This window comes from Doryrhamphus excisus, chromosome 14 (assembly GCF_030265055.1).
Source record: "Doryrhamphus excisus isolate RoL2022-K1 chromosome 14, RoL_Dexc_1.0, whole genome shotgun sequence".
NCBI classification, from domain to species: Eukaryota; Metazoa; Chordata; class Actinopteri; order Syngnathiformes; family Syngnathidae; genus Doryrhamphus; species Doryrhamphus excisus.
The window spans coordinates 5,479,657-5,500,292 of record NC_080479.1 but is presented as its reverse complement, the minus strand read 5'-3'; the positions used below and the strand labels follow the sequence as shown (position 1 = coordinate 5,500,292).

Below are 20,636 nucleotides of genomic sequence, written 5' to 3'. Positions count from 1 at the left end.
CAAATGTCCATTGTTGGCGTTTGGGTGTAATACCGCAAGGTCCACTAGAGGGTGCTAGCAGCGATGGTGGTATAGAGTAGGTGACAAAACCACAGAGGAAGAATAAATACCGAGGGTGAATATACGTCAAGTCATCGTGGATTGTCTTCCTTATTCTGTAGCACAGGCTAGTACAAAGTAGAGATCATTTATATTTTAACGGCTGTAAAGAGTTTAGAAAGTTGCTAGAGTAAACTGCTAAATGTTTGTTCCAAAATGTGTTGTAGAGAATTTGAACATAAGCGAAATGGCTAATGCTAGCCAGCTTTAATGTACAGTTAATAGCATGAAGCAGGCTAATTGAAACATGGGAAATGTGTCTGGAAAATAATTAGTAATTATTGATGTCAGCATCTTATGATATCTGAAGTGTTGTTATTTTTGAGAGGAAGAATATACGTATATAAGTCATGGTGGATTGTCTTCCTTATTCTGTACCACAGGATTCCCAAGGCATCCAACAAGGTGGGGGGGGGGGGGGGGGGGGGGGGGGGGCAACAATACCACTGCTTTCTGTTCTGGAGGAACTGCAGAAGAAATGATTAAAAAGGTCAGAGATCAAATGGTTATTAAATTTTATTTTTTAAATTATATCAAAACCGTGGTTTGATAATAGTGGATAAATAATACTAGATAAATAATAATATAATATTAATAATAAATAAAGCAAACATCAACATGGAATACAGGTGTTCAATTGTGTTGGACCGCCACATGGTGGTGGTACAAACAAACGTACAAATGTCCACCAAAGTCAGATCAGGTACTCCATAGTACTGGTCAGACATTTCAAATCAAATCAAATCAACTTTATTTGTATAGCACTTTTCCTGCAAAGAAATGCAACACAAAGTGCTTTACAGAATTAAAACAATTACCACAATTAAAAGGAAAAAACAAAGAAACAAAAGAAAGCCCCTCCTTCCCAACCTCCATACTAGACCCACACACGCACACACACACAATCACACAATCACACAATCACACACAGTAGGGAGACATGGCATGGCACTGAGGAACAAGGAAACGCCACCTTTGGGGCCGTCCACACTGGGAGGAGCTGCAGGCCTACGTATACCACATAACCATTTCTGACCACTACTAGTGAACTTAGAACAAGGATGAGCCAATCACTGTTAATGAACACATTCAACATAACATAAGTGCATCCGGAAAGTATTCACAGTGCTTCACTTTTTCTACATTTTGTCATGTTACAGCCTCATTCCAAACTGTATTAAATTAATCTCTTACCTCAAAATTCTACACAAAATACTCCATTATGACAATGTGAAAAAAGGTTTTTTTGACATGTTTTGAATTGATTAAAAATAGAAAACAAAAAAATGACATTTCCATAAGTATTCACAGCCTTTGCTTAATACTTTGTTGATCCACCTTTGGCAGCAATTACAGCCTCAAGTCTTTTTGAATATGATCCCACAAGTTTAGCACACCTATCTTTAGGCAGTTTTGCCCATTCTTCTTTGCAATAAGTCTCAAGCTCCATCAGGTTGGATGGGAGACGTCTGTGCACAGCCATTTTCACATCTCTCCAGAGATGTTCCATCGGATTCAAGTCTGGACTCTGGCTGGGCCACTCCAGGACATTCACGGAGTGGTTCTGAAGCCAATCTTTTGAGATCTTGGCTGTGTGCTTCGGGTCGTTGTCCTGCTGAAAAATGAACCTTCGCCCCAGCCTGAGGTCAAGAGCGCTCTGGAGCAGGTTTTCATCCAGGATATCTCTATATATTGCTGCATTCATTTTTCCTTCTATCCTGACCAGTCTGCCAGTTCCTGCTGCTGAAGAACATCCCCACAGCATGATGCTGCCACCACCATGCTTCACTGTAGGGATGGTATTGGCCTGGTGATGAGCAGTGCCTGGTTTCCTCCAAACATGGCGCCTGGCATTCACACCAAAGAGTTCAATCTTTGTCTCATCCGACCAGAGAATTTTGAATTTTGAACAGAGGAACAGAAGAAAACTAAGAGGGGGGAAGCCGATCGTGACAAAATGGAGTGTGATACTACAGAGTGCGGCTGACAGCAACTCCTGTGAGAATGTTCACCGCACCATTGCAGTAGTATTTTACCACACTGTCCACTAGGTGTCAGCAACATTACATTGATAATAGCCACCGGGTCACCATGTCTAAGACATCTTATTGTCTACTATCATGTCTGCTACATTGAGTAGTGTAAGTGTAAAAATGGAGTATTATTTCATGGCTAAATCATGTTAAAAAGCATATTTACTCTCATTACTTTCATATTTACTGTATGACAATATGCCATTCACGAATAAGGAATCCTACTTTGTGTCTGAAACCAATTTTACCACCATAAACCTGCAGGCACAGGTGCCATGTTGGTGTGCTTGGTTGCTCCGCCCACCAAAGGAAGAGCAGGAATCCGGACACAAACCAGTAGAAGGAAAAATGAACTTTTGTTGTTAAGAAGCAAATGTTAGCCATACTTAATTACACTCAAGAGGAAAGTCATTAACAGCGGATAACGGGAGCCCACAGTGGTCAGGTTTGGATCACCCCTCTAAAAACTCCAGTCACATTGTGACCAGCTTAAACCCGAGCAGGAGCGCCATTCATTTGTCCCAAACTGACCCGACGGCAAGCGCGTTCATCTCTGCTCCCCAGCTGCTCCAGCTGTATTATGGGAAGGGATAATCTGATAAATGAAATGGACATTCTCCAGAGACACAACATGCCTGCCAGTTTCTCCGCATTGGAAAAGAGATGCTGTGGATTGTCTGATGGATCTGACAACACCAGCGTGGATAAGCATGCCGAACTAAGTACCGTGGACGGAGGAGGAGACCCTCAATAAATGCCACTCTTATTCGGAATGACTGGATCTTCTTTGCTTTGTACAATGTAACATATGTCCAACACAACTTGATTTATGAAGCACTTTAAAACAAGCACGGGATAGTAGATGAAAACACCTGAAATAAAATTACACAACATACATATTCAAGCATGAAAAATGTCACATGTAAGGCATTCAGAAGGCCTGATGGTCTACAGACCGGATCGAAATCTCAGTTGACCTTTGGAACATTTGGATCTTAATGAAGGCCTCGCAGCTAGGAGACCCGAGTTTGATTCCACCCTAAGCCATCTCTGTGTGGAGTTTGCATGTTCTCCCCGTGCATGCGTGGGTTTTCTCCTGGTACTCCGGTTTCCTCCCACATTCCAAAAACATGCTAGGTTAATTAGCCACTCCAAATTGTCCATAGGTATGAATGTGAGTGTGAATGGTTGTTTGTCTATATGTGCCCTGGGATTGGCTGGCTAGCCCGAAGAATGGTTGTTTGCCTATATGTGGCCTGTGATTGGCTGGCTCGCGCGAAGAATGGTTGTTTGTCTATATCAGGGGTCAGCAACCTTTATTGTGAAAAGAGCCATTTCACTCCCTTGCTCACTAAAGAAAAATAGCCTGGAGCCGCAAAACATAGTATGTTTAAAACAAAATTGGAGGGAATTTGGGGCTATCAAAGTAGTTCAGATAAGAAAAAAACAAGTTGGAGTACTCTTGCTAGTATTATATTAAATATAAACTTACATAAATATATGTGTAAATTACTGTAAACTTACCTGATACCTGAAGTTCCAATGTCGCTGTTTTATATGATCTCTAATTTATTTTTTAGAATTGTCAAATAGCTTTGGGAAAGTATGAAAAGTATTTATAAAGTATTTTCCTTAATGTTTACCTGTGAGAGAGAACTGAATAGCATCCTGTCTGCTCATCCTTGTACTCATCCAATCACCAGTCAGAACTCAGTCAGGATGCATTCATGGACTCACACAAAGTTGGATTTTTTAAAACTCATTACAAAGACATGCTTTTTCCCCACTGTGGTGTTAAAAAATATTCAAGCATTGCAAAGGGAGCCACAACAAAGAGGCTGAAGAGCCACATGCGGCTCTGGAGCCGCGGGTTGCTGACCCCTGGTCTATATGTACCCTGTGATTGGCTGGCTCGCCCGAAGAATGGTTGTTTGTCTATATGTGGCTTGTGATTGGCTGGCTCGCCCGAAGAATGGTTGTTTGTCTATATGTACCCTGTGATTGGCTGGCTCGCCCGAAGAATGGTTGTTTGTCTATATGTACCCTGTGATTGGCTGGCTCGCCCAAAGAATGGTTGTTTGTCTTTATGTACCCTGTGATTGGCTGGCTCGCCCGAAGAATGGTTGTTTGCCTATATGTGGCCTGTGATTGGCTGGCTTGCCCGAAGAATGGTTGTTTGTCTATATGTGGCCTGGGATTGGCTGGCTCGCCCGAAGAATGGTTGTTTGTCTATATGTACCCTGTGATTGGCTGGCTCGCCCGAAGAATGGTTGTTTGCCTATATGTGGCCTGGGATTGGCTGGCTCGCCCGAAGAATGGTTGTTTGCCTATATGTGGCCTGTGATTGGCTGGCTCGCCCGAAGAATGGTTGTTTGCCTATATGTGGCCTGTGATTGGCTGGCTCGCCCGAAGAATGGTTGTTTGTCTATATGTACCCTGTGATTGGCTGGCTCGCCCGAAGAATGGTTGTTTGTCTATATGTACCCTGTGATTGGCTGGCTCGCCCGAAGAATGGTTGTTTGTCTATATGTACCCTGTGATTGGCTGGCTCGCCCGAAGAATGGTTTTTTTGTCTATATGTACCCTGTGATTGGCTGGCTCGCCCGAAGAATGGTTGTTTGTCTATATGTACCCTGTGATTGGCTGGCTCGCCCGAAGAATGGTTGTTTGTCTATATGTACCCTGTGATTGGCTGGCTCGCCCGAAGAATGGTTGTTTGTCTATATGTGGCCTGTGATTGGCTGGCTCGCCCGGAGAATGGTTGTTTGCCTATATGTGGCCTGTGATTGGCTGGCTCGCCCGAAGAATGGTTGTTTGCCTATATGTGGCCTGGGATTGGCTGGCTCGCCCGAAGAATGGTTGTTTGTCTATATGTACCCTGTGATTGGCTGGCTAGCCCGAAGAATGGTTGTTTGTCTATATGTACCCTGTGATTGGCTGGCTCGCCCGAAGAATGGTTGTTTGTCTATATGTACCCTGGGATTGGCTGGCTCGCCCGAAGAATGGTTGTTTGTCTATATGTGGCCTGTGATTGGCTGGCTCGCCCGAAGAATGGTTGTTTGCCTATATGTACCCTGTGATTGGCTGGCTCGCCCGAAGAATGGTTGTTTGCCTATATGTGGCCTGTGATTGGCTGGCTCGCCCGAAGAATGGTTGTTTGCCTATATGTGGCCTGGGATTGGCTGGCTCGCCCGAAGAATGGTTGTTTGTCTATATGTACCCTGTGATTGGCTGGCTCGCCCGAAGAATGGTTGTTTGCCTATATGTGGCCTGTGATTGGCTGGCTCGCCCGAAGAATGGTTGTTTGTCTATATGTACCCTGGGATTGGCTGGCTAGCCCGAAGAATGGTTGTTTGTCTATATGTGCCCTGGGATTGGCTGGCTCGCCCGAAGAATGGTTGTTTGTCTATATGTGCCCTGGGATTGGCTGGCTCGCCCGAAGAATGGTTGTTTGTCTATATGCACCCTGTGATTGGCTGGCTCGCCCGAAGAATGGTTGTTTGTCTATATGTGGCCTGGGATTGGCTGGCTCGCCCGAAGAATGGTTGTTTGTCTATATGTGCCCTGTGATTGGCTGGCTAGCCCGAAGAATGGTTGTTTGTCTATATGTACCCTGGGATTGGCTGGCTAGCCCGAAGAATGGTTGTTTGCCTATATGTGGCCTGTGATTGGCTGGCTCGCCCGAAGAATGGTTGTTTGTCTATATGTACCCTGTGATTGGCTGGCTCGCCCGAAGAATGGTTGTTTGTCTATATGTGGCCTGTGATTGGCTGGCTTGCCCGAAGAATGGTTGTTTGCCTATATGTGGCCTGTGATTGGCTGGCTCGCCCGAAGAATGGTTGTTTGTCTATATGTACCCTGGGATTGGCTGGCTAGCCCGAAGAATGGTTGTTTGTCTATATGTACCCTGTGATTGGCTGGCTCGCCCGAAGAATGGTTGTTTTTCTATATGTACCCTGTGATTGGCTGGCTCGCCCGAAGAATGGTTGTTTGTCTATATGTGGCCTGGGATTGGCTGGCTCGCCCGAAGAATGGTTGTTTGTCTATATGTGGCCTGGGATTGGCTGGCTAGCCCGAAGAACGGTTGTTTGCCTATATGTGGCCTGTGATTGGCTGGCTCGCGCGAAGAATGGTTGTTTGTCTATATGTGGCCTGGGATTGGCTGGCTAGCCCGAAGAACGGTTGTTTGCCTATATGTGGCCTGTGATTGGCTGGCTCGCGCGAAGAATGGTTGTTTGTCTATATGTACCCTGTGATTGGCTGGCTCGCCTGAAGAATGGTTGTTTGTCTATATGTGGCTTGTGATTGGCTGGCTCGCCCGAAGAATGGTTGTTTGTCTATATGTACCCTGTGATTGGCTGGCTCACCCGAAGAATGGTTGTTTGTCTATATGTACCCTGTGATTGGCTGGCTCGCCCGAAGAATGGTTGTTTGTCTTTATGTACCCTGTGATTGGCTGGCTCGCCCGAAGAATGGTTGTTTGCCTATATGTGGCCTGTGATTGGCTGGCTTGCCCGAAGAATGGTTGTTTGTCTATATGTGGCCTGGGATTGGCTGGCTCGCCCGAAGAATGGTTGTTTGTCTATATGTACCCTGTGATTGGCTGGCTCGCCCGAAGAATGGTTGTTTGTCTATATGTGGCCTGTGATTGGCTGGCTTGCCCGAAGAATGGTTGTTTGTCTATATGTGGCCTGTGATTGGCTGGCTCGCCCGAAGAATGGTTGTTTGTCTATATGTGCCCTGGGATTGGTTGGCTCGCCTGAAGAATAGTTGTTTGCCGATATGTGCCCTGTGATTGGCTGGCTAGCCCGAAGAATGGTTGTTTGTCTATATGTACCCTGTGATTGGCTGGCTCGCCCGAAGAATGGTTGTTTGCCTATATGTGGCCTGGGATTGGCTGGCTCGCCCGAAGAATGGTTGTTTGCCTATATGTGGCCTGTGATTGGCTGGCTCGCCCGAAGAATGGTTGTTTGCCTATATGTGGCCTGTGATTGGCTGGCTCGCCCGAAGAATGGTTGTTTGTCTATATGTACCCTGTGATTGGCTGGCTCGCCCGAAGAATGGTTGTTTGTCTATATGTACCCTGTGATTGGCTGGCTCGCCCGAAGAATGGTTGTTTGTCTATATGTACCCTGGGATTGGCTGGCTAGCCCGAAGAATGGTTGTTTGCCTATATGTGGCCTGTGATTGGCTGGCTCGCCCGAAGAATGGTTGTTTGCCTATATGTGGCCTGTGATTGGCTGGCTCGCCCGAAGAATGGTTGTTTGCCTATATGTGGCCTGTGATTGGTTGGCTCGCCCGAAGAATGGTTGTTTGTCTATATGTACCCTGTGATTGGCTGGCTCGCCCGAAGAATGGTTGTTTGTCTATATGTACCCTGTGATTGGCTGGCTCGCCCGAAGAATGGTTGTTTGTCTATATGTACCCTGGGATTGGCTGGCTAGCCCGAAGAATGGTTGTTTGTCTATATGTACCCTGTGATTGGCTGGCTCGCCCGAAGAATGGTTGTTTGCCTATATGTGGCCTGTGATTGGCTGGCTCGCCCGAAGAATGGTTGTTTGTCTATATGTACCCTGTGATTGGCTGGCTCGCCCGAAGAATGGTTGTTTGTCTATATGTACCCTGTGATTGGCTGGCTCGCCCGAAGAATGGTTGTTTGTCTATATGTGGCCTGTGATTGGCTGGCTCGCCCGAAGAATGGTTGTTTGCCTATATGTGGCCTGTGATTGGCTGGCTCGCCCGAAGAATGGTTGTTTGTCTATATGTACCCTGGGATTGGCTGGCTAGCCCGAAGAATGGTTGTTTGTCTATATGTACCCTGTGATTGGCTGGCTCGCCCGAAGAATGGTTGTTTTTCTATATGTACCCTGTGATTGGCTGGCTCGCCCGAAGAATGGTTGTTTGTCTATATGTGGCCTGGGATTGGCTGGCTCGCCCGAAGAATGGTTGTTTGTCTATATGTGGCCTGGGATTGGCTGGCTAGCCCGAAGAACGGTTGTTTGCCTATATGTGGCCTGTGATTGGCTGGCTCGCGCGAAGAATGGTTGTTTGTCTATATGTACCCTGTGATTGGCTGGCTCGCCTGAAGAACGGTTGTTTGTCTATATGTGGCTTGTGATTGGCTGGCTCGCCCGAAGAATGGTTGTTTGTCTATATGTACCCTGTGATTGGCTGGCTCACCCGAAGAATGGTTGTTTGTCTATATGTACCCTGTGATTGGCTGGCTCGCCCAAAGAATGGTTGTTTGTCTTTATGTACCCTGTGATTGGCTGGCTCGCCCGAAGAATGGTTGTTTGCCTATATGTGGCCTGTGATTGGCTGGCTTGCCCGAAGAATGGTTGTTTGTCTATATGTGGCCTGTGATTGGCTGGCTCGCCCGAAGAATGGTTGTTTGTCTATATGTGCCCTGGGATTGGTTGGCTCGCCTGAAGAATAGTTGTTTGCCGATATGTGCCCTGTGATTGGCTGGCTAGCCCGAAGAATGGTTGTTTGTCTATATGTACCCTGTGATTGGCTGGCTCGCCCGAAGAATGGTTGTTTGCCTATATGTGGCCTGGGATTGGCTGGCTCGCCCGAAGAATGGTTGTTTGCCTATATGTGGCCTGTGATTGGCTGGCTCGCCCGAAGAATGGTTGTTTGCCTATATGTGGCCTGTGATTGGCTGGCTCGCCCGAAGAATGGTTGTTTGTCTATATGTACCCTGTGATTGGCTGGCTCGCCCGAAGAATGGTTGTTTGTCTATATGTACCCTGTGATTGGCTGGCTCGCCCGAAGAATGGTTGTTTGTCTATATGTACCCTGTGATTGGCTGGCTCGCCCGAAGAATGTTTTTTTTGTCTATATGTACCCTGTGATTGGCTGGCTCGCCCGAAGAATGGTTGTTTGTCTATATGTACCCTGTGATTGGCTGGCTCGCCCGAAGAATGGTTGTTTGTCTATATGTACCCTGTGATTGGCTGGCTCGCCCGAAGAATGGTTGTTTGTCTATATGTACCCTGGGATTGGCTGGCTAGCCCGAAGAATGGTTGTTTGCCTATATGTGGCCTGTGATTGGCTGGCTCGCCCGAAGAATGGTTGTTTGCCTATATGTGGCCTGTGATTGGCTGGCTCGCCCGAAGAATGGTTGTTTGCCTATATGTGGCCTGTGATTGGCTGGCTCGCCCGAAGAATGGTTGTTTGTCTATATGTACCCTGTGATTGGCTGGCTCGCCCGAAGAATGGTTGTTTGTCTATATGTACCCTGGGATTGGCTGGCTAGCCCGAAGAATGGTTGTTTGTCTATATGTACCCTGGGATTGGCTGGCTAGCCCGAAGAATGGTTGTTTGCCTATATGTGGCCTGTGATTGGCTGGCTCGCCCGAAGAATGGTTGTTTGTCTATATGTACCCTGTGATTGGCTGGCTAGCCCGAAGAATGGTTGTTTGTCTATATGTACCCTGTGATTGGCTGGCTCGCCCGAAGAATGGTTGTTTGCCTATATGTGGCCTGTGATTGGCTGGCTCGCCCGAAGAATGGTTGTTTGCCTATATGTGGCCTGTGATTGGCTGGCTCGCCCGAAGAATGGTTGTTTGCCTATATGTGGCCTGTGATTGGCTGGCTCGCCCGAAGAATGGTTGTTTGTCTATATGTACCCTGTGATTGGCTGGCTTGCCCGAAGAATGGTTGTTTGTCTATATGTGGCTTGTGATTGGCTGGCCGCCAGTCCAGGGCTCCAGTCAGTTCCTTGTTCCTCCGCCTACACAGGAAAGACAATAGGAATCATGCATGGCTTCATCATTTGTGCAGCCATTGCATCACGGCGGTGTTTCCTTTTTCCCTGAAGTCATCATCTCAAAAGTCAAGTCTTGTTCAATCTGTTTGTGGAATATTTTGGTGCTTCTGTTTACTCTCTCTTATCATAGCGGGAGAATACTTTGTGGCAATGTGGACATTTATTGTGACCGAATCATCAACCCGAAACCTCATGCTGGTCATGTGATTATGTTGTGATACACAGGAAAAACACACACCCAGATTGTGGTCATCACTTATTGTATGGGAGTAAAAAAGAGAGAACAGAACCAACATTTGGATATCCTGCACTCCGAATTGATGTATTTCCAGACCAGGCGTCACGTAGAAAACATTGGTGACGGTCTTTCTCCAATGCTACCAATGCATGCATTAAGGGGGTGGGGGGTTCATTGGGTGCAGCAATGGTCAGCAATCACTCCTGGGCATCGGGTCAGGACGGCAATACTGTTCAGGTGAGTGCAGTAGCAATGAGGGACGTCCACATCCACATTGATGGCTGCTTTATTGCGCATGTGTATGTACGTGTGTATGTACGTGTGTATGTACGTGTGTGTGTACGTGTGTATGTACGTGTGTGTGTGCGAACAAGCACACAACAATACTAGTGAGCACAAACTTACATGTCTATTGTCTAGTGACTACAATGGAACCAAGCACAAGCACTACAATATACACGAGTTAGCAATATGTTCACAACTGAACCTCAACACAGTAGCGATGCTAATGAGGCTAACTAACAGACACTTAGCAACCAGCCAGGTGGCTGGACGCAACGGCACAAAACACAATGCAACAGGGATATGGATCGGTGGCGTCTAACGTTAAATAAGTCAGAATAAACGTTACTCACGTTTATAGACGCACACAGCTAATCATAGCATCAACCCCCAACACATCAACGCCCGTAGCTAAACAGTCAGGGTGACATTAACTCCCGAAGCTAGCAGCTGCCGTGACACGTTCAGGTACCCGACCAGCGTAGTAATTTGGAACCACACCCGCACACACGTCAGCTTGAAATAAACCAGAACCGAACAGGGTATAAAAGGAGTCTTTTGTACAAATGCATATCAAAGCTTCATGTCCATCCGTCCATCCACCCACTCATCCATCCGTCCATCCATCCATTTATCCATCCATCCGTCCATCCGTCATCCATCCATCCATCCATCCATTCATCCATTCATCCATCCATCCATTTATCCATCCATCCATCCATCCATCCATTTAGCCATCCATCCATCCATTCATCCATCCATTCATCCATCCATCCATTTATCCATCCATCCATCCATCCATCCATCCATCCATTTAGCCATCCATCCATTTATCCATCCATCCATTTATCCATCCATTTATCCATCCATCCATTTATCCATCCATCCATCCATCCCTCTATCCATCCATCCATTTATCCATCCATCCATCCATTAATCCATCCCTCCCTCCATCCAGCCATCCATTTATCAATCCAGCCATCCCTCTATCCATCCACCCATCCATTTATCCATCACTCCCTCCATCCATCCATCCAGCCATTTATCAATCCAGCCATCCCTCCATCCATCCATCCATCCATCCATCCATCATCCATTTATCCATCCATCCCTTCATCTATCCCTCCATCCATCCATCCCTCTATCCATCCATTTATCCATCTCTCCCTCCATCCCCCATCCATCCATCCATCCATCCATTTATCAATCCATCCACCCCTCCATCCATTTATCAATCCATCCATCCCTCCCTCCCTCCATCCATCCATTCATTTATCCATCCATCCATTTATCAATCCATCCACCCCTCCATCCATTTATCAATCCATCCATCCCTCCCTCCCTCCATCCATTCATTTATCCATCCATCTCATATTGTCCATTCTCTTCTGCTTATCCAAGATGGGTTTGTGGGGTCAGCATCCTAAGCAGGGAGCCCAGACTTCCCTTTCCCTAAGCTATTCCATGTAGGTCCTCCCAGTGGATCCCAAGGTGTTCCCAGACCAATTGAGGGACATAGGCCTCTAACTTCATGCTTGTAGTTTGGTCCAGTGCTCCTCTGTGTGCTACCAATTTGGTCATTTGGTAGCTTGGGTGGCCCACCAGGGGAGGTGTCCACATTTCCAGCTTGGCACAGTGACAATTTGGTGACAAAACAGGACGCCAAAGATGCGATGAAAGCTCGCCAGCTTCGACCTGGTCAGCTGAAAGTACGATGCCAACCGGGTCAGCTTTTCATTTTATCAGTAAATACGAGACCGTGTTTGATTTCATCTCCATGTGAGACAGCTACGAGTTTTTCCTCTTTCCGAATGACTTTTCCGAAAACAATGGTACCCATCTTGTCTACATGCGCCGCTATAATCAACCAGAATAGTAAATGGGGCATGCCCAGTAACACGTAAACATCAACATCATGTGATGTGAGTTTTTCTTTCACTTGTTGGAATAACTCCGTATTGCCAGTTTTTCCCTCGTCCGGTCTTGAAATTTAGTTTGGATCAAAAAGAAACTTTCTGCAGCAGTCCAGTGCCGATTGCTGGCCTCCATTTTTAAAACTGAAGAACATCTCGAGAAAAGCATTGAGCTAATATTTTATCATTAAACTCTGGACATGTTTTATATAGATATACTATATGTTTTTTTAAGAAAACATGTACTTGTGAATGGCGTATAGAAGGGTTTAGATTGTGTTCCACAGATGGCGCTAATGCACACCAAAGCTGCTTGCCAACCGCCAATAAACAACAGAAGAAGAAGAACGCACCCTGACAACTTTCCATTTGAGCGAGTACAAGATACCTCAATCGGATTGGGGAAAGGAATATTCCACCCCTGGGAATCCCATTGTATGTTCATTTTTCTTTGGGAATGAGGTGTATACTAAGGTTCAATTCTTTCCCTTTGAGCAAGTGGAATATTTGGCTCAGTGTTGATGTTTGAATTTGAAGCACCATTGACTGACTCGGATGATGATGACTCCGACCGCAGGAGAGCAGAGCGAGGGAGTGGGGATGACGTTGCAACTTTGGAGATCCAGTGCGGGTCAAAACATGTAAAGATGATTGCTGATGTCATTCGAAGACTCCTGACTCTCCTGCCCTTCCCTTTTTTCTCACTTGCAACAAATCTGCTTTACACAACTTTGGGATGGCCTTTCCACACCCACAATATTGCAGTAATCAGCAGAAGATACTATATACAGGTGGCCCTGCTTTTGGCCAGTCAGGGTTGGCCCCAAAGTGCATACCTATGTACATACAATTTGGAGTGGCCAATTAACCTGGCATGTTTTTGGAATGTGGGAGGAAACCGGAGTACCCGGAGAAAACCCACGCATGCACGGGGAGAACATGCAAACTCCACACAGAGATAGCCGAGGGTGGAATTGAACTCGGGTCTCCTGGCTGTGAGGCCTGCGTGCTAACCACTCGCTTGCCGTGCAGCTGTAATAAAGTTATTGATATGTGATGAAATATAACCATCCCTCCATCCATTTATCCATCCATCCATCAATTTATCCCTCCATCCATTTATCTATCCATCCATCCATCCATTCATCCATTTATCCATCCATTCATCCATCCATCCATCCAGCCATCCCTCCCTCCCTCCCTCCCTCCCTCCCTCCCTCCCTCCCTCCCTCTCTCCATCCATCCATCCATCATCCATCCATCCCTCCATCCATTTATCCATCCATCCATCCATCAATTTATCCATCCATCCATCCATCCATCATCCATTTATCCATCCATCCCTTCATCTATCCCTCCATCCATCCATCCATCCCTCTATCCATCCATTTATCCATCTCTCCCTCCATCCCCCCATCCCCCATGGGATGAAATATAACACAATGAAGTTGTGAGGTGTGTACAATTAGGTTCTGTAAAAATGTATAATACAGTAAACCTCGGATATATCGGATTCAATTGTTCCCACTGGTTTTGTCCGATATAAGCGAAATCCGTTATATGCGTATACCGGAAAATGTCCGTTTTACGCATATATCGGATTTTATCCGTTCTAAAAAGGCACTTCCTTGACTATGTTTCCAATGTACCTGGACAACGCTGCAAACGCTGCAAATGACGTCGTATAGCGGCCTGTCACCATTCGGCGAATCGGAGCGCCACAATGCGGCCATCCGATATATGCCAGGCAAATTTCATGGAAATGCATTGAAACGGGACTGGAGATTTTGTCCGAAATAGGCGAAATCCGTTATAAAAAATCCGATATATGCAATGAATTTTTATTGGAAATGCATTACAGAAAAATCGCTTCTTTTTTATCTGTCCGTTGTGAGCGAATTTCCGATATATCCGAGTCCGATATATCCGAGGTTTACTGTATTTTTAAGTGTGGTAAAGACTCCACACTGATGTCCACCATGCATTTATTGTTTTTGAATGCATTCACCACGCCGTTCCAAGACACGAAGCATGGGGAAATGTAGATAGAATGAATATAGTGTTAGTTATCACCCTTATATCCATTTGCTTAGACAATAGAAAGTGTTTGAATGTGCTGAAGAAGAAATGTTCCTGTGACCCTGATCAGAGACCCCCAGCGACCCCCAGGTCCTGGAGGTGCCTGGATGCGCCAACAGCAACCCTGCAGATGTTCATGTTAATCCTGCAAGAATGTGTCAAGATAAGAACTCATAAAACAATAAAAGTAATGACTCTCACATATACACACACACATAGACAAACAAATACAGCTGGCCCCCCCTTAGAGTTGCACGACCATGTAGTAGGGACCCCCAAAAGCATATTCCGAGTGGAGCGGCATGTCACTGGGTATGTGGTTTCACTCTCCTCGCTGCGAGTAACTTTGAATATTGTTGTCTGTCTCTTCTGTATTTCTGTATTGAAGTATTTTTAAAAGTGTCACAGGAGTTTGAACCCGACATGAAACACCGGGTAAAAACTGTAAACAATACATTCAGAAAAGTCAATACTACAGTACAGTTACATTCAAAGTGTTCGCCGGGTAGTCAAATACTAGAATGTACAGGAACTCGTGCTTTCTCTCAAATCGGCTGATATCAGTGAAAAAGCACGATATCGATACCGGCTGATACTTGCTTTAAAAGTTTTGTACTGAATGTATGTGGTCGGTATTGGTATCGGTATTGATATTGGAATTGCTATCGGTATTGATATCGGTATTGATATCGGTATTGATATCGGTATTGATATCGGTATTGATATCGGTATTGATATCGGTATTGATATCGGTATTGATATCGGTATTGATATCGGTATTGATATCGATATCGGTATTGATATCGGTATTGATATCGGTATTGATATCGGTATTGATATCGGTATTGATATCTTGACTGATTTCACTCATGGATTATCGGGCTGTTTACACTCTGCTGATTCTGCATGTTTGCCCCCCCCCCCCCATATAGAGGTTTGAGGTCACGCCCACAAGTGGTCCACGAAACCCTGGTTCCTCAGAGAGCAGCGTCTTTGAGAAACACCGGTCTAGATTTTGCACAGTTTGAAAATTTCCATGTGAAGAAAGGAGTCTTTAGTTTCACATTCGAAATCATCTCAGACTTCCTCACTTGCGTCACACCACGGTGAGGGGGTTGGACGTGACATCAGGATGGAAGTGAAAAGCTGTGAATGACCCCGATGTGGTTTTTCATGTATGCTGTCTATTTTTACACCAAGGGGAAGTCACACAATACAACAAAAGCACACCAGTGACTCTGCAATAATCATAGCACATAATTCAGCATCACACACACGAATGTGTGACGTACACACACCAACCTATTTTCCAATGGGGGGGGGGGGTCCATCAAAATATCCATAGTATTCATACATCCGATTATGACATTATTTTTTTTTATTATTATTATTATATTATTTTATTATATATTTTTTATTATTCATTCATTCATTCATTTTCTACCGCTTTCTCCTCACAAGGGTCGCGGGGGGTGCTGGAGCCTATCCCAGCTGTCTTCGGGCGAGAGGCGGGGTACACCCTGGACTGGTGGCCAGCCAATCCCAGGGCACATATAGACAAACAACCATTCACACTCACATTCATACCTATGGACAATTTGGAGTGGCTAATTAACCTAGCATGTTTTTGGAATGTGGGAGGAAACCGGAGTACCCGGAGAAAACCCACGCATGCACGGGGAGAACATGCAAACTCCACACAGAGATGGCCGAGGGCGGGGACCGAACCCTGGTCTCCTAGCTGTGAGGTCTGCGCACTAACCACCAGACCACCGTGCCGCCCTTTTTTATTATTTATTACTATTATTATTTTCATTATCATTTACATTATTTGTATATATTGTTATGTTTACAAAGTAATACAGGCCTTTGTAGTGTACTACATTAGGTGTCAGTAATGTTATTGTCATGCTGGGTGAGACACACAAGCACCAGATTGGATCACTGGTGCAACAGCCCTTTATTGCACGTTGCGACAGCCCTAAAAAAAAATGAAAGGCAAAAGAATCATAAAGTCAGTCAAGGATCTTGAAAAATGTGAGATACAAAGATGAATATCAGCAATCCTGGTACGGTGTTTACTAGTTACGGGATCGCTATCGCAGTCATAGTTTGACCCAAATATGGCCGCTGCACCACAACACTAGCTAACATTTGTGTTGTTTTATTGTGTGTGTGTGTGTGTGTGTAATACTTGGATAGCAACCATGTTGTGTGTGTAGGAGTGTCTAAAGTTCCTCCTCAGCGCTGCGTCTCTCTTCCTCATCAAATCTTCACATCATTCACCGGACTTTCCCCAGGAGACCATGAAGTTTAAAAAAGAGCCGCTCTGTGCTTCCTGCCAGTCAACAACCAAGAGTCGCAGGAGGAAACAAACAGAGACGACGTTTCACAACAAGCCTCGTTCACAACAATGGACGCTGACTGCAAAGTAACACTTTTTGCTGCCGTGGACGCCGACGCCGAGAACCCATCGGGGCTTGTTGTTAGACCTGGATCCAAGCTCACCGCGGCCCTGGTGGGTTTCACGCTCATGATGGCCGTTGCTGCCGGTGCCGTGCTGCTCTTCAGCCACCACACTAAGGTGATATGAAAACTGAAATGAGCGACGCAACATGGATGCTTCAGCCGCTTCAACGCTCTCTTTCTCTCTCCCTCCCTTCTTAAAACAGGAACCAGCACAAGAGGACGATGGCTTTGGTACGAAATCCTCGCTCGGCTTCAATTCACGTTCACGTACAAACCAAAATTGTGTACAATCCACTGAAGTATATTATCCTTCACAGATCTTCATCATACCTTGAGGCAAATCTCCAATGGAAGAGCTGCCATTCATTTAGCAGGTAAGAAGCCGATCCATCTCCTGTTCCATCTTGGCCAGATGATTTAAGTGCAGAAAGACCGCGTTTGATATGTGAATCTCAGTCAAGTCACCATCACCATCGTACTTCTTTAGCAACCGAATCGTTTTTTTTTAAATTAGAGCATAGAAAACCTGTTTGCAACCTTCTAAAAATGCTTTTATAAAAACATTATTAGAGCCCTCTAGACATTAAATAACAGCCCTACAGTCACTTTTACACTCCAATTATTATCCAATATAGTAGACATAATCAGAGAAAATAAGACGTTAGTGTTTCTGATCTTAATATCTTTAAGATCCAATACTGCTCTGATACCAACACACAAAAATCACCCAATGTGTCTGGTAAATTTGAAAAAGTCGTGTTTTTCATATCATAGCATAAAAACCTACAATATATTGAATGAATGTCATTCATTTCAATAAATAATGTCATTATTTGTTTCTTTAAAAAACCTTAAAGGTTATCGCCGTAGTGGAGCGAATTACACTACGACCAAGCTAATATATAACAAATTATGACAAACTTATCAAATATGTGAGAAAAATTGTATAAATAATAAAGAAATAAAACCAATAAGTGATTCATTATGAATCAACTTTAGTCAGAACGTTTCAACTGAACAAACACGACCTCAAGTGACTGGAAGTACCAATACAGTACTACAAAGAGCTAGTATCGCAAGTATGGGTATTTCAGTATTGATTGGCACATCACTAGAACCGGGACCTCGTGTAGACTCGCTTTGTTTGAAGATGATCACACCTTCGTATGATGTGTCGGTGACAGGCGGTGTGCTAGCATGACATCCATTTGACATTTGAGCTCAAACTACCAATTTACTCTTACTTTTATTCTACGTTTGAGCATATTTCCACAGCATTTCAGTCCAGCTTCAGCTTCCGTTTTTTTTTTTTTCGAGTTTTGCGTCAGCTTTTCAGCCTTCACAGGAAATGTCTGCTGACATTGCATCGTCTAGTTATGTCTTGTCAACTGTGTTAGCTAACAGGAGTGTAAAGGTGACCACAGGGGTGTCAAATAAGGAATGTTATTTTGATTGGGGAACTGCGAAACCATCCAAGTGTATAATCACCTCATGATGTTATTACACTTCTGGTTATTATGATTTTCATGTGGTATGGTACATTTACATTGAAATAAGAGGTCAGTCAAGGTCATAAGAGCAGAAATGTGAGCATACAACTATTGTATAATTAATAATACTTAGACTGTCTTTGTTTTTTATTGTTTTTGACTCAATATATTTGAAAAAATTCGACTAAATTAAAAATAAATAATTATAATTAGCCCGATATCAGTATCAAAATGTGATATCAGTTGATTTTGGTATCGGATTTTTTTCCCTTATCATGAAAAGTGATATTAAAAACCGGTATCGGAAATTGAGAGTCGGACAATATCGGCATATCGGTTTTCAGCAAATAAGCCGATATCGGACATCCCTAATAATCACTAGATATAAATATTTTAAACAATAATGGGACAATATCGGCATATCGGTTTCCAGCAAATAAGCCGATATCGGACATCCCTAATAATCACTAGATATATATATTTTAAACAATAATCGGGCAATATCGTCATATCGGTTTTCAGCAAATAAGCCGATATCGGACATCCCTAATAATCACTAGTTATAAATATTTTAAACAATAATCGGGCAATATCGGCATATCGGTTTCCAGCAAATAAGCCGATATGGGACATCCCTAATAATCACTAGATATAAATATTTTAAACAATAATGGGACAATATCGGCATATCGGTTTTCAGCAAATAAGCCGATATGGGACATCCCTAATAATCACTAGATATATATATTTTAAACAATAATCGGGCAATATCGGCATATCGGTTTCCAGCAAATAAGCCGATATGGGACATCCCTAATAATCACTAGATCGGGGACCCCGCCTGCCAGGACACCGTAGTCTCGTGTAAACTATGCATCTGCTGATTTGCTGTTGGGTGTGATCCCAGATCCCAGAAGGCCGGGAGTGCCGCCCACATCTTTATGAATAGCACAATATTCCATAAGATATTTGTTACGTGCAATATTGTTCCGTGACCAAGTGGTGTTTCCTCCACAGGACAGTACAACCCGAACATGGAGACCTCAGTGGAATGGATCGGTAACGTGGGCCCGACCCACTCCCAAGGCGGACTGGAGCTCAAGAACAACGAGATCGTGATCCCCCGAAAGGGCCTCTACTTCGTTTACAGTCAAGTATCCTTCCGGGTCAGCTGCAGCATCGGCGAGAACGACAGCGCCTCCGCGGCGCCCATGGTCCACCTGACCCACAGAGTGAGGCGCTGGTCCAGCTCATTTGGGAGCGACGAATACAAGACCATCCTTCACGCCGTCCGCACCGCCTGCCAGAAGACAGCAAGCGGCGATGCTGACGAAGATGGCCGCTGGTACTCGGCCGTGTACATGGGCGCCGTCTTCCAATTAAATAAAGAAGACCGGCTGAAGACCGTCACGGAGAAGATGCTGCCAAATCTGGAGGAAGAGGCGGCAAAGACCTTCTTTGGGGTGTTTGCTTTGTGACCACGTGAAGACGAGCGCTGTCGCCACCTGTCTAGTCACTCATTATTTATTGAAATATTTATGTATTTATATATTTATCATTTATTTATTCCTGTCATTCCACAATGTCAACACAAGTTGTGTACCCTTACTTGTTAATATACTTGCAACAATGTTGCTGTATCGTCAATACGCATCCCCTCCGTGTATGAGGCGTGTTATGAAACGGAAGCGGTGATCACGGGTGCTTGAAAGTGATGCTAACGCGAGGAACGTCAATACAAGAAGAATTGATTTGAAGTCCTAACATCTACGTGACGGATGTGACAAATCTTTGAGTCAATGTAGAAGTACTACAACTTCTGCTTGGACAGCAGAAAAAAAGCAGCCACACATGACTCGCTGATGCTGGGAACGCCACTTCCGAGACCACTTCCATATTCCGTATTACCTTTCATTCCCAACTACGTTAACATCCAAGCACACTAACAGGGAATATGCCTCTCAATGTTATTTTTGCTGTGCAAAAATAAACAAAATGATCAAATTGAAAGAGTACATGCGTTTTGGTGTTTTTTTACTGGACTTATTTCCTGCATGTATTTATACTTTTACTGGTGTATCGTAATCCCTCCTTTATTGCACTTCATCGGTTCAATTAGTGAAGTAGGATTCTTTATTTATAAATGCAATATTTTGGTTGCAAGAGAGAAACTTGGAAATATGCTTTTCAACATTAGAGCCCTTCAGACACAAAATAACACCCCTATAGCCACCTTTACACCCGTATTACCCAATATGGTAG

At 44.8% G+C, this 20,636-nt stretch overlaps 1 protein-coding gene across 1 annotated transcript; it reads left to right on the top strand.

Annotated features, from left to right (window-relative positions):
* Positions 1-16,650: 16,650 nt before the first annotated feature.
* tnfa (tumor necrosis factor a (TNF superfamily, member 2)) lies at positions 16,651-20,316 on the top strand. Its single transcript, XM_058047929.1, has 4 exons — positions 16,651-16,999; positions 17,088-17,115; positions 17,202-17,258; positions 19,392-20,316. The coding sequence occupies exons 1-4, from the start codon at positions 16,829-16,831 to the stop codon at positions 19,850-19,852; spliced, it is 717 nt and encodes a 238-aa protein (XP_057903912.1). The 5' UTR covers positions 16,651-16,828; the 3' UTR covers positions 19,853-20,316.
* Positions 20,317-20,636: the final 320 nt, after the last annotated feature.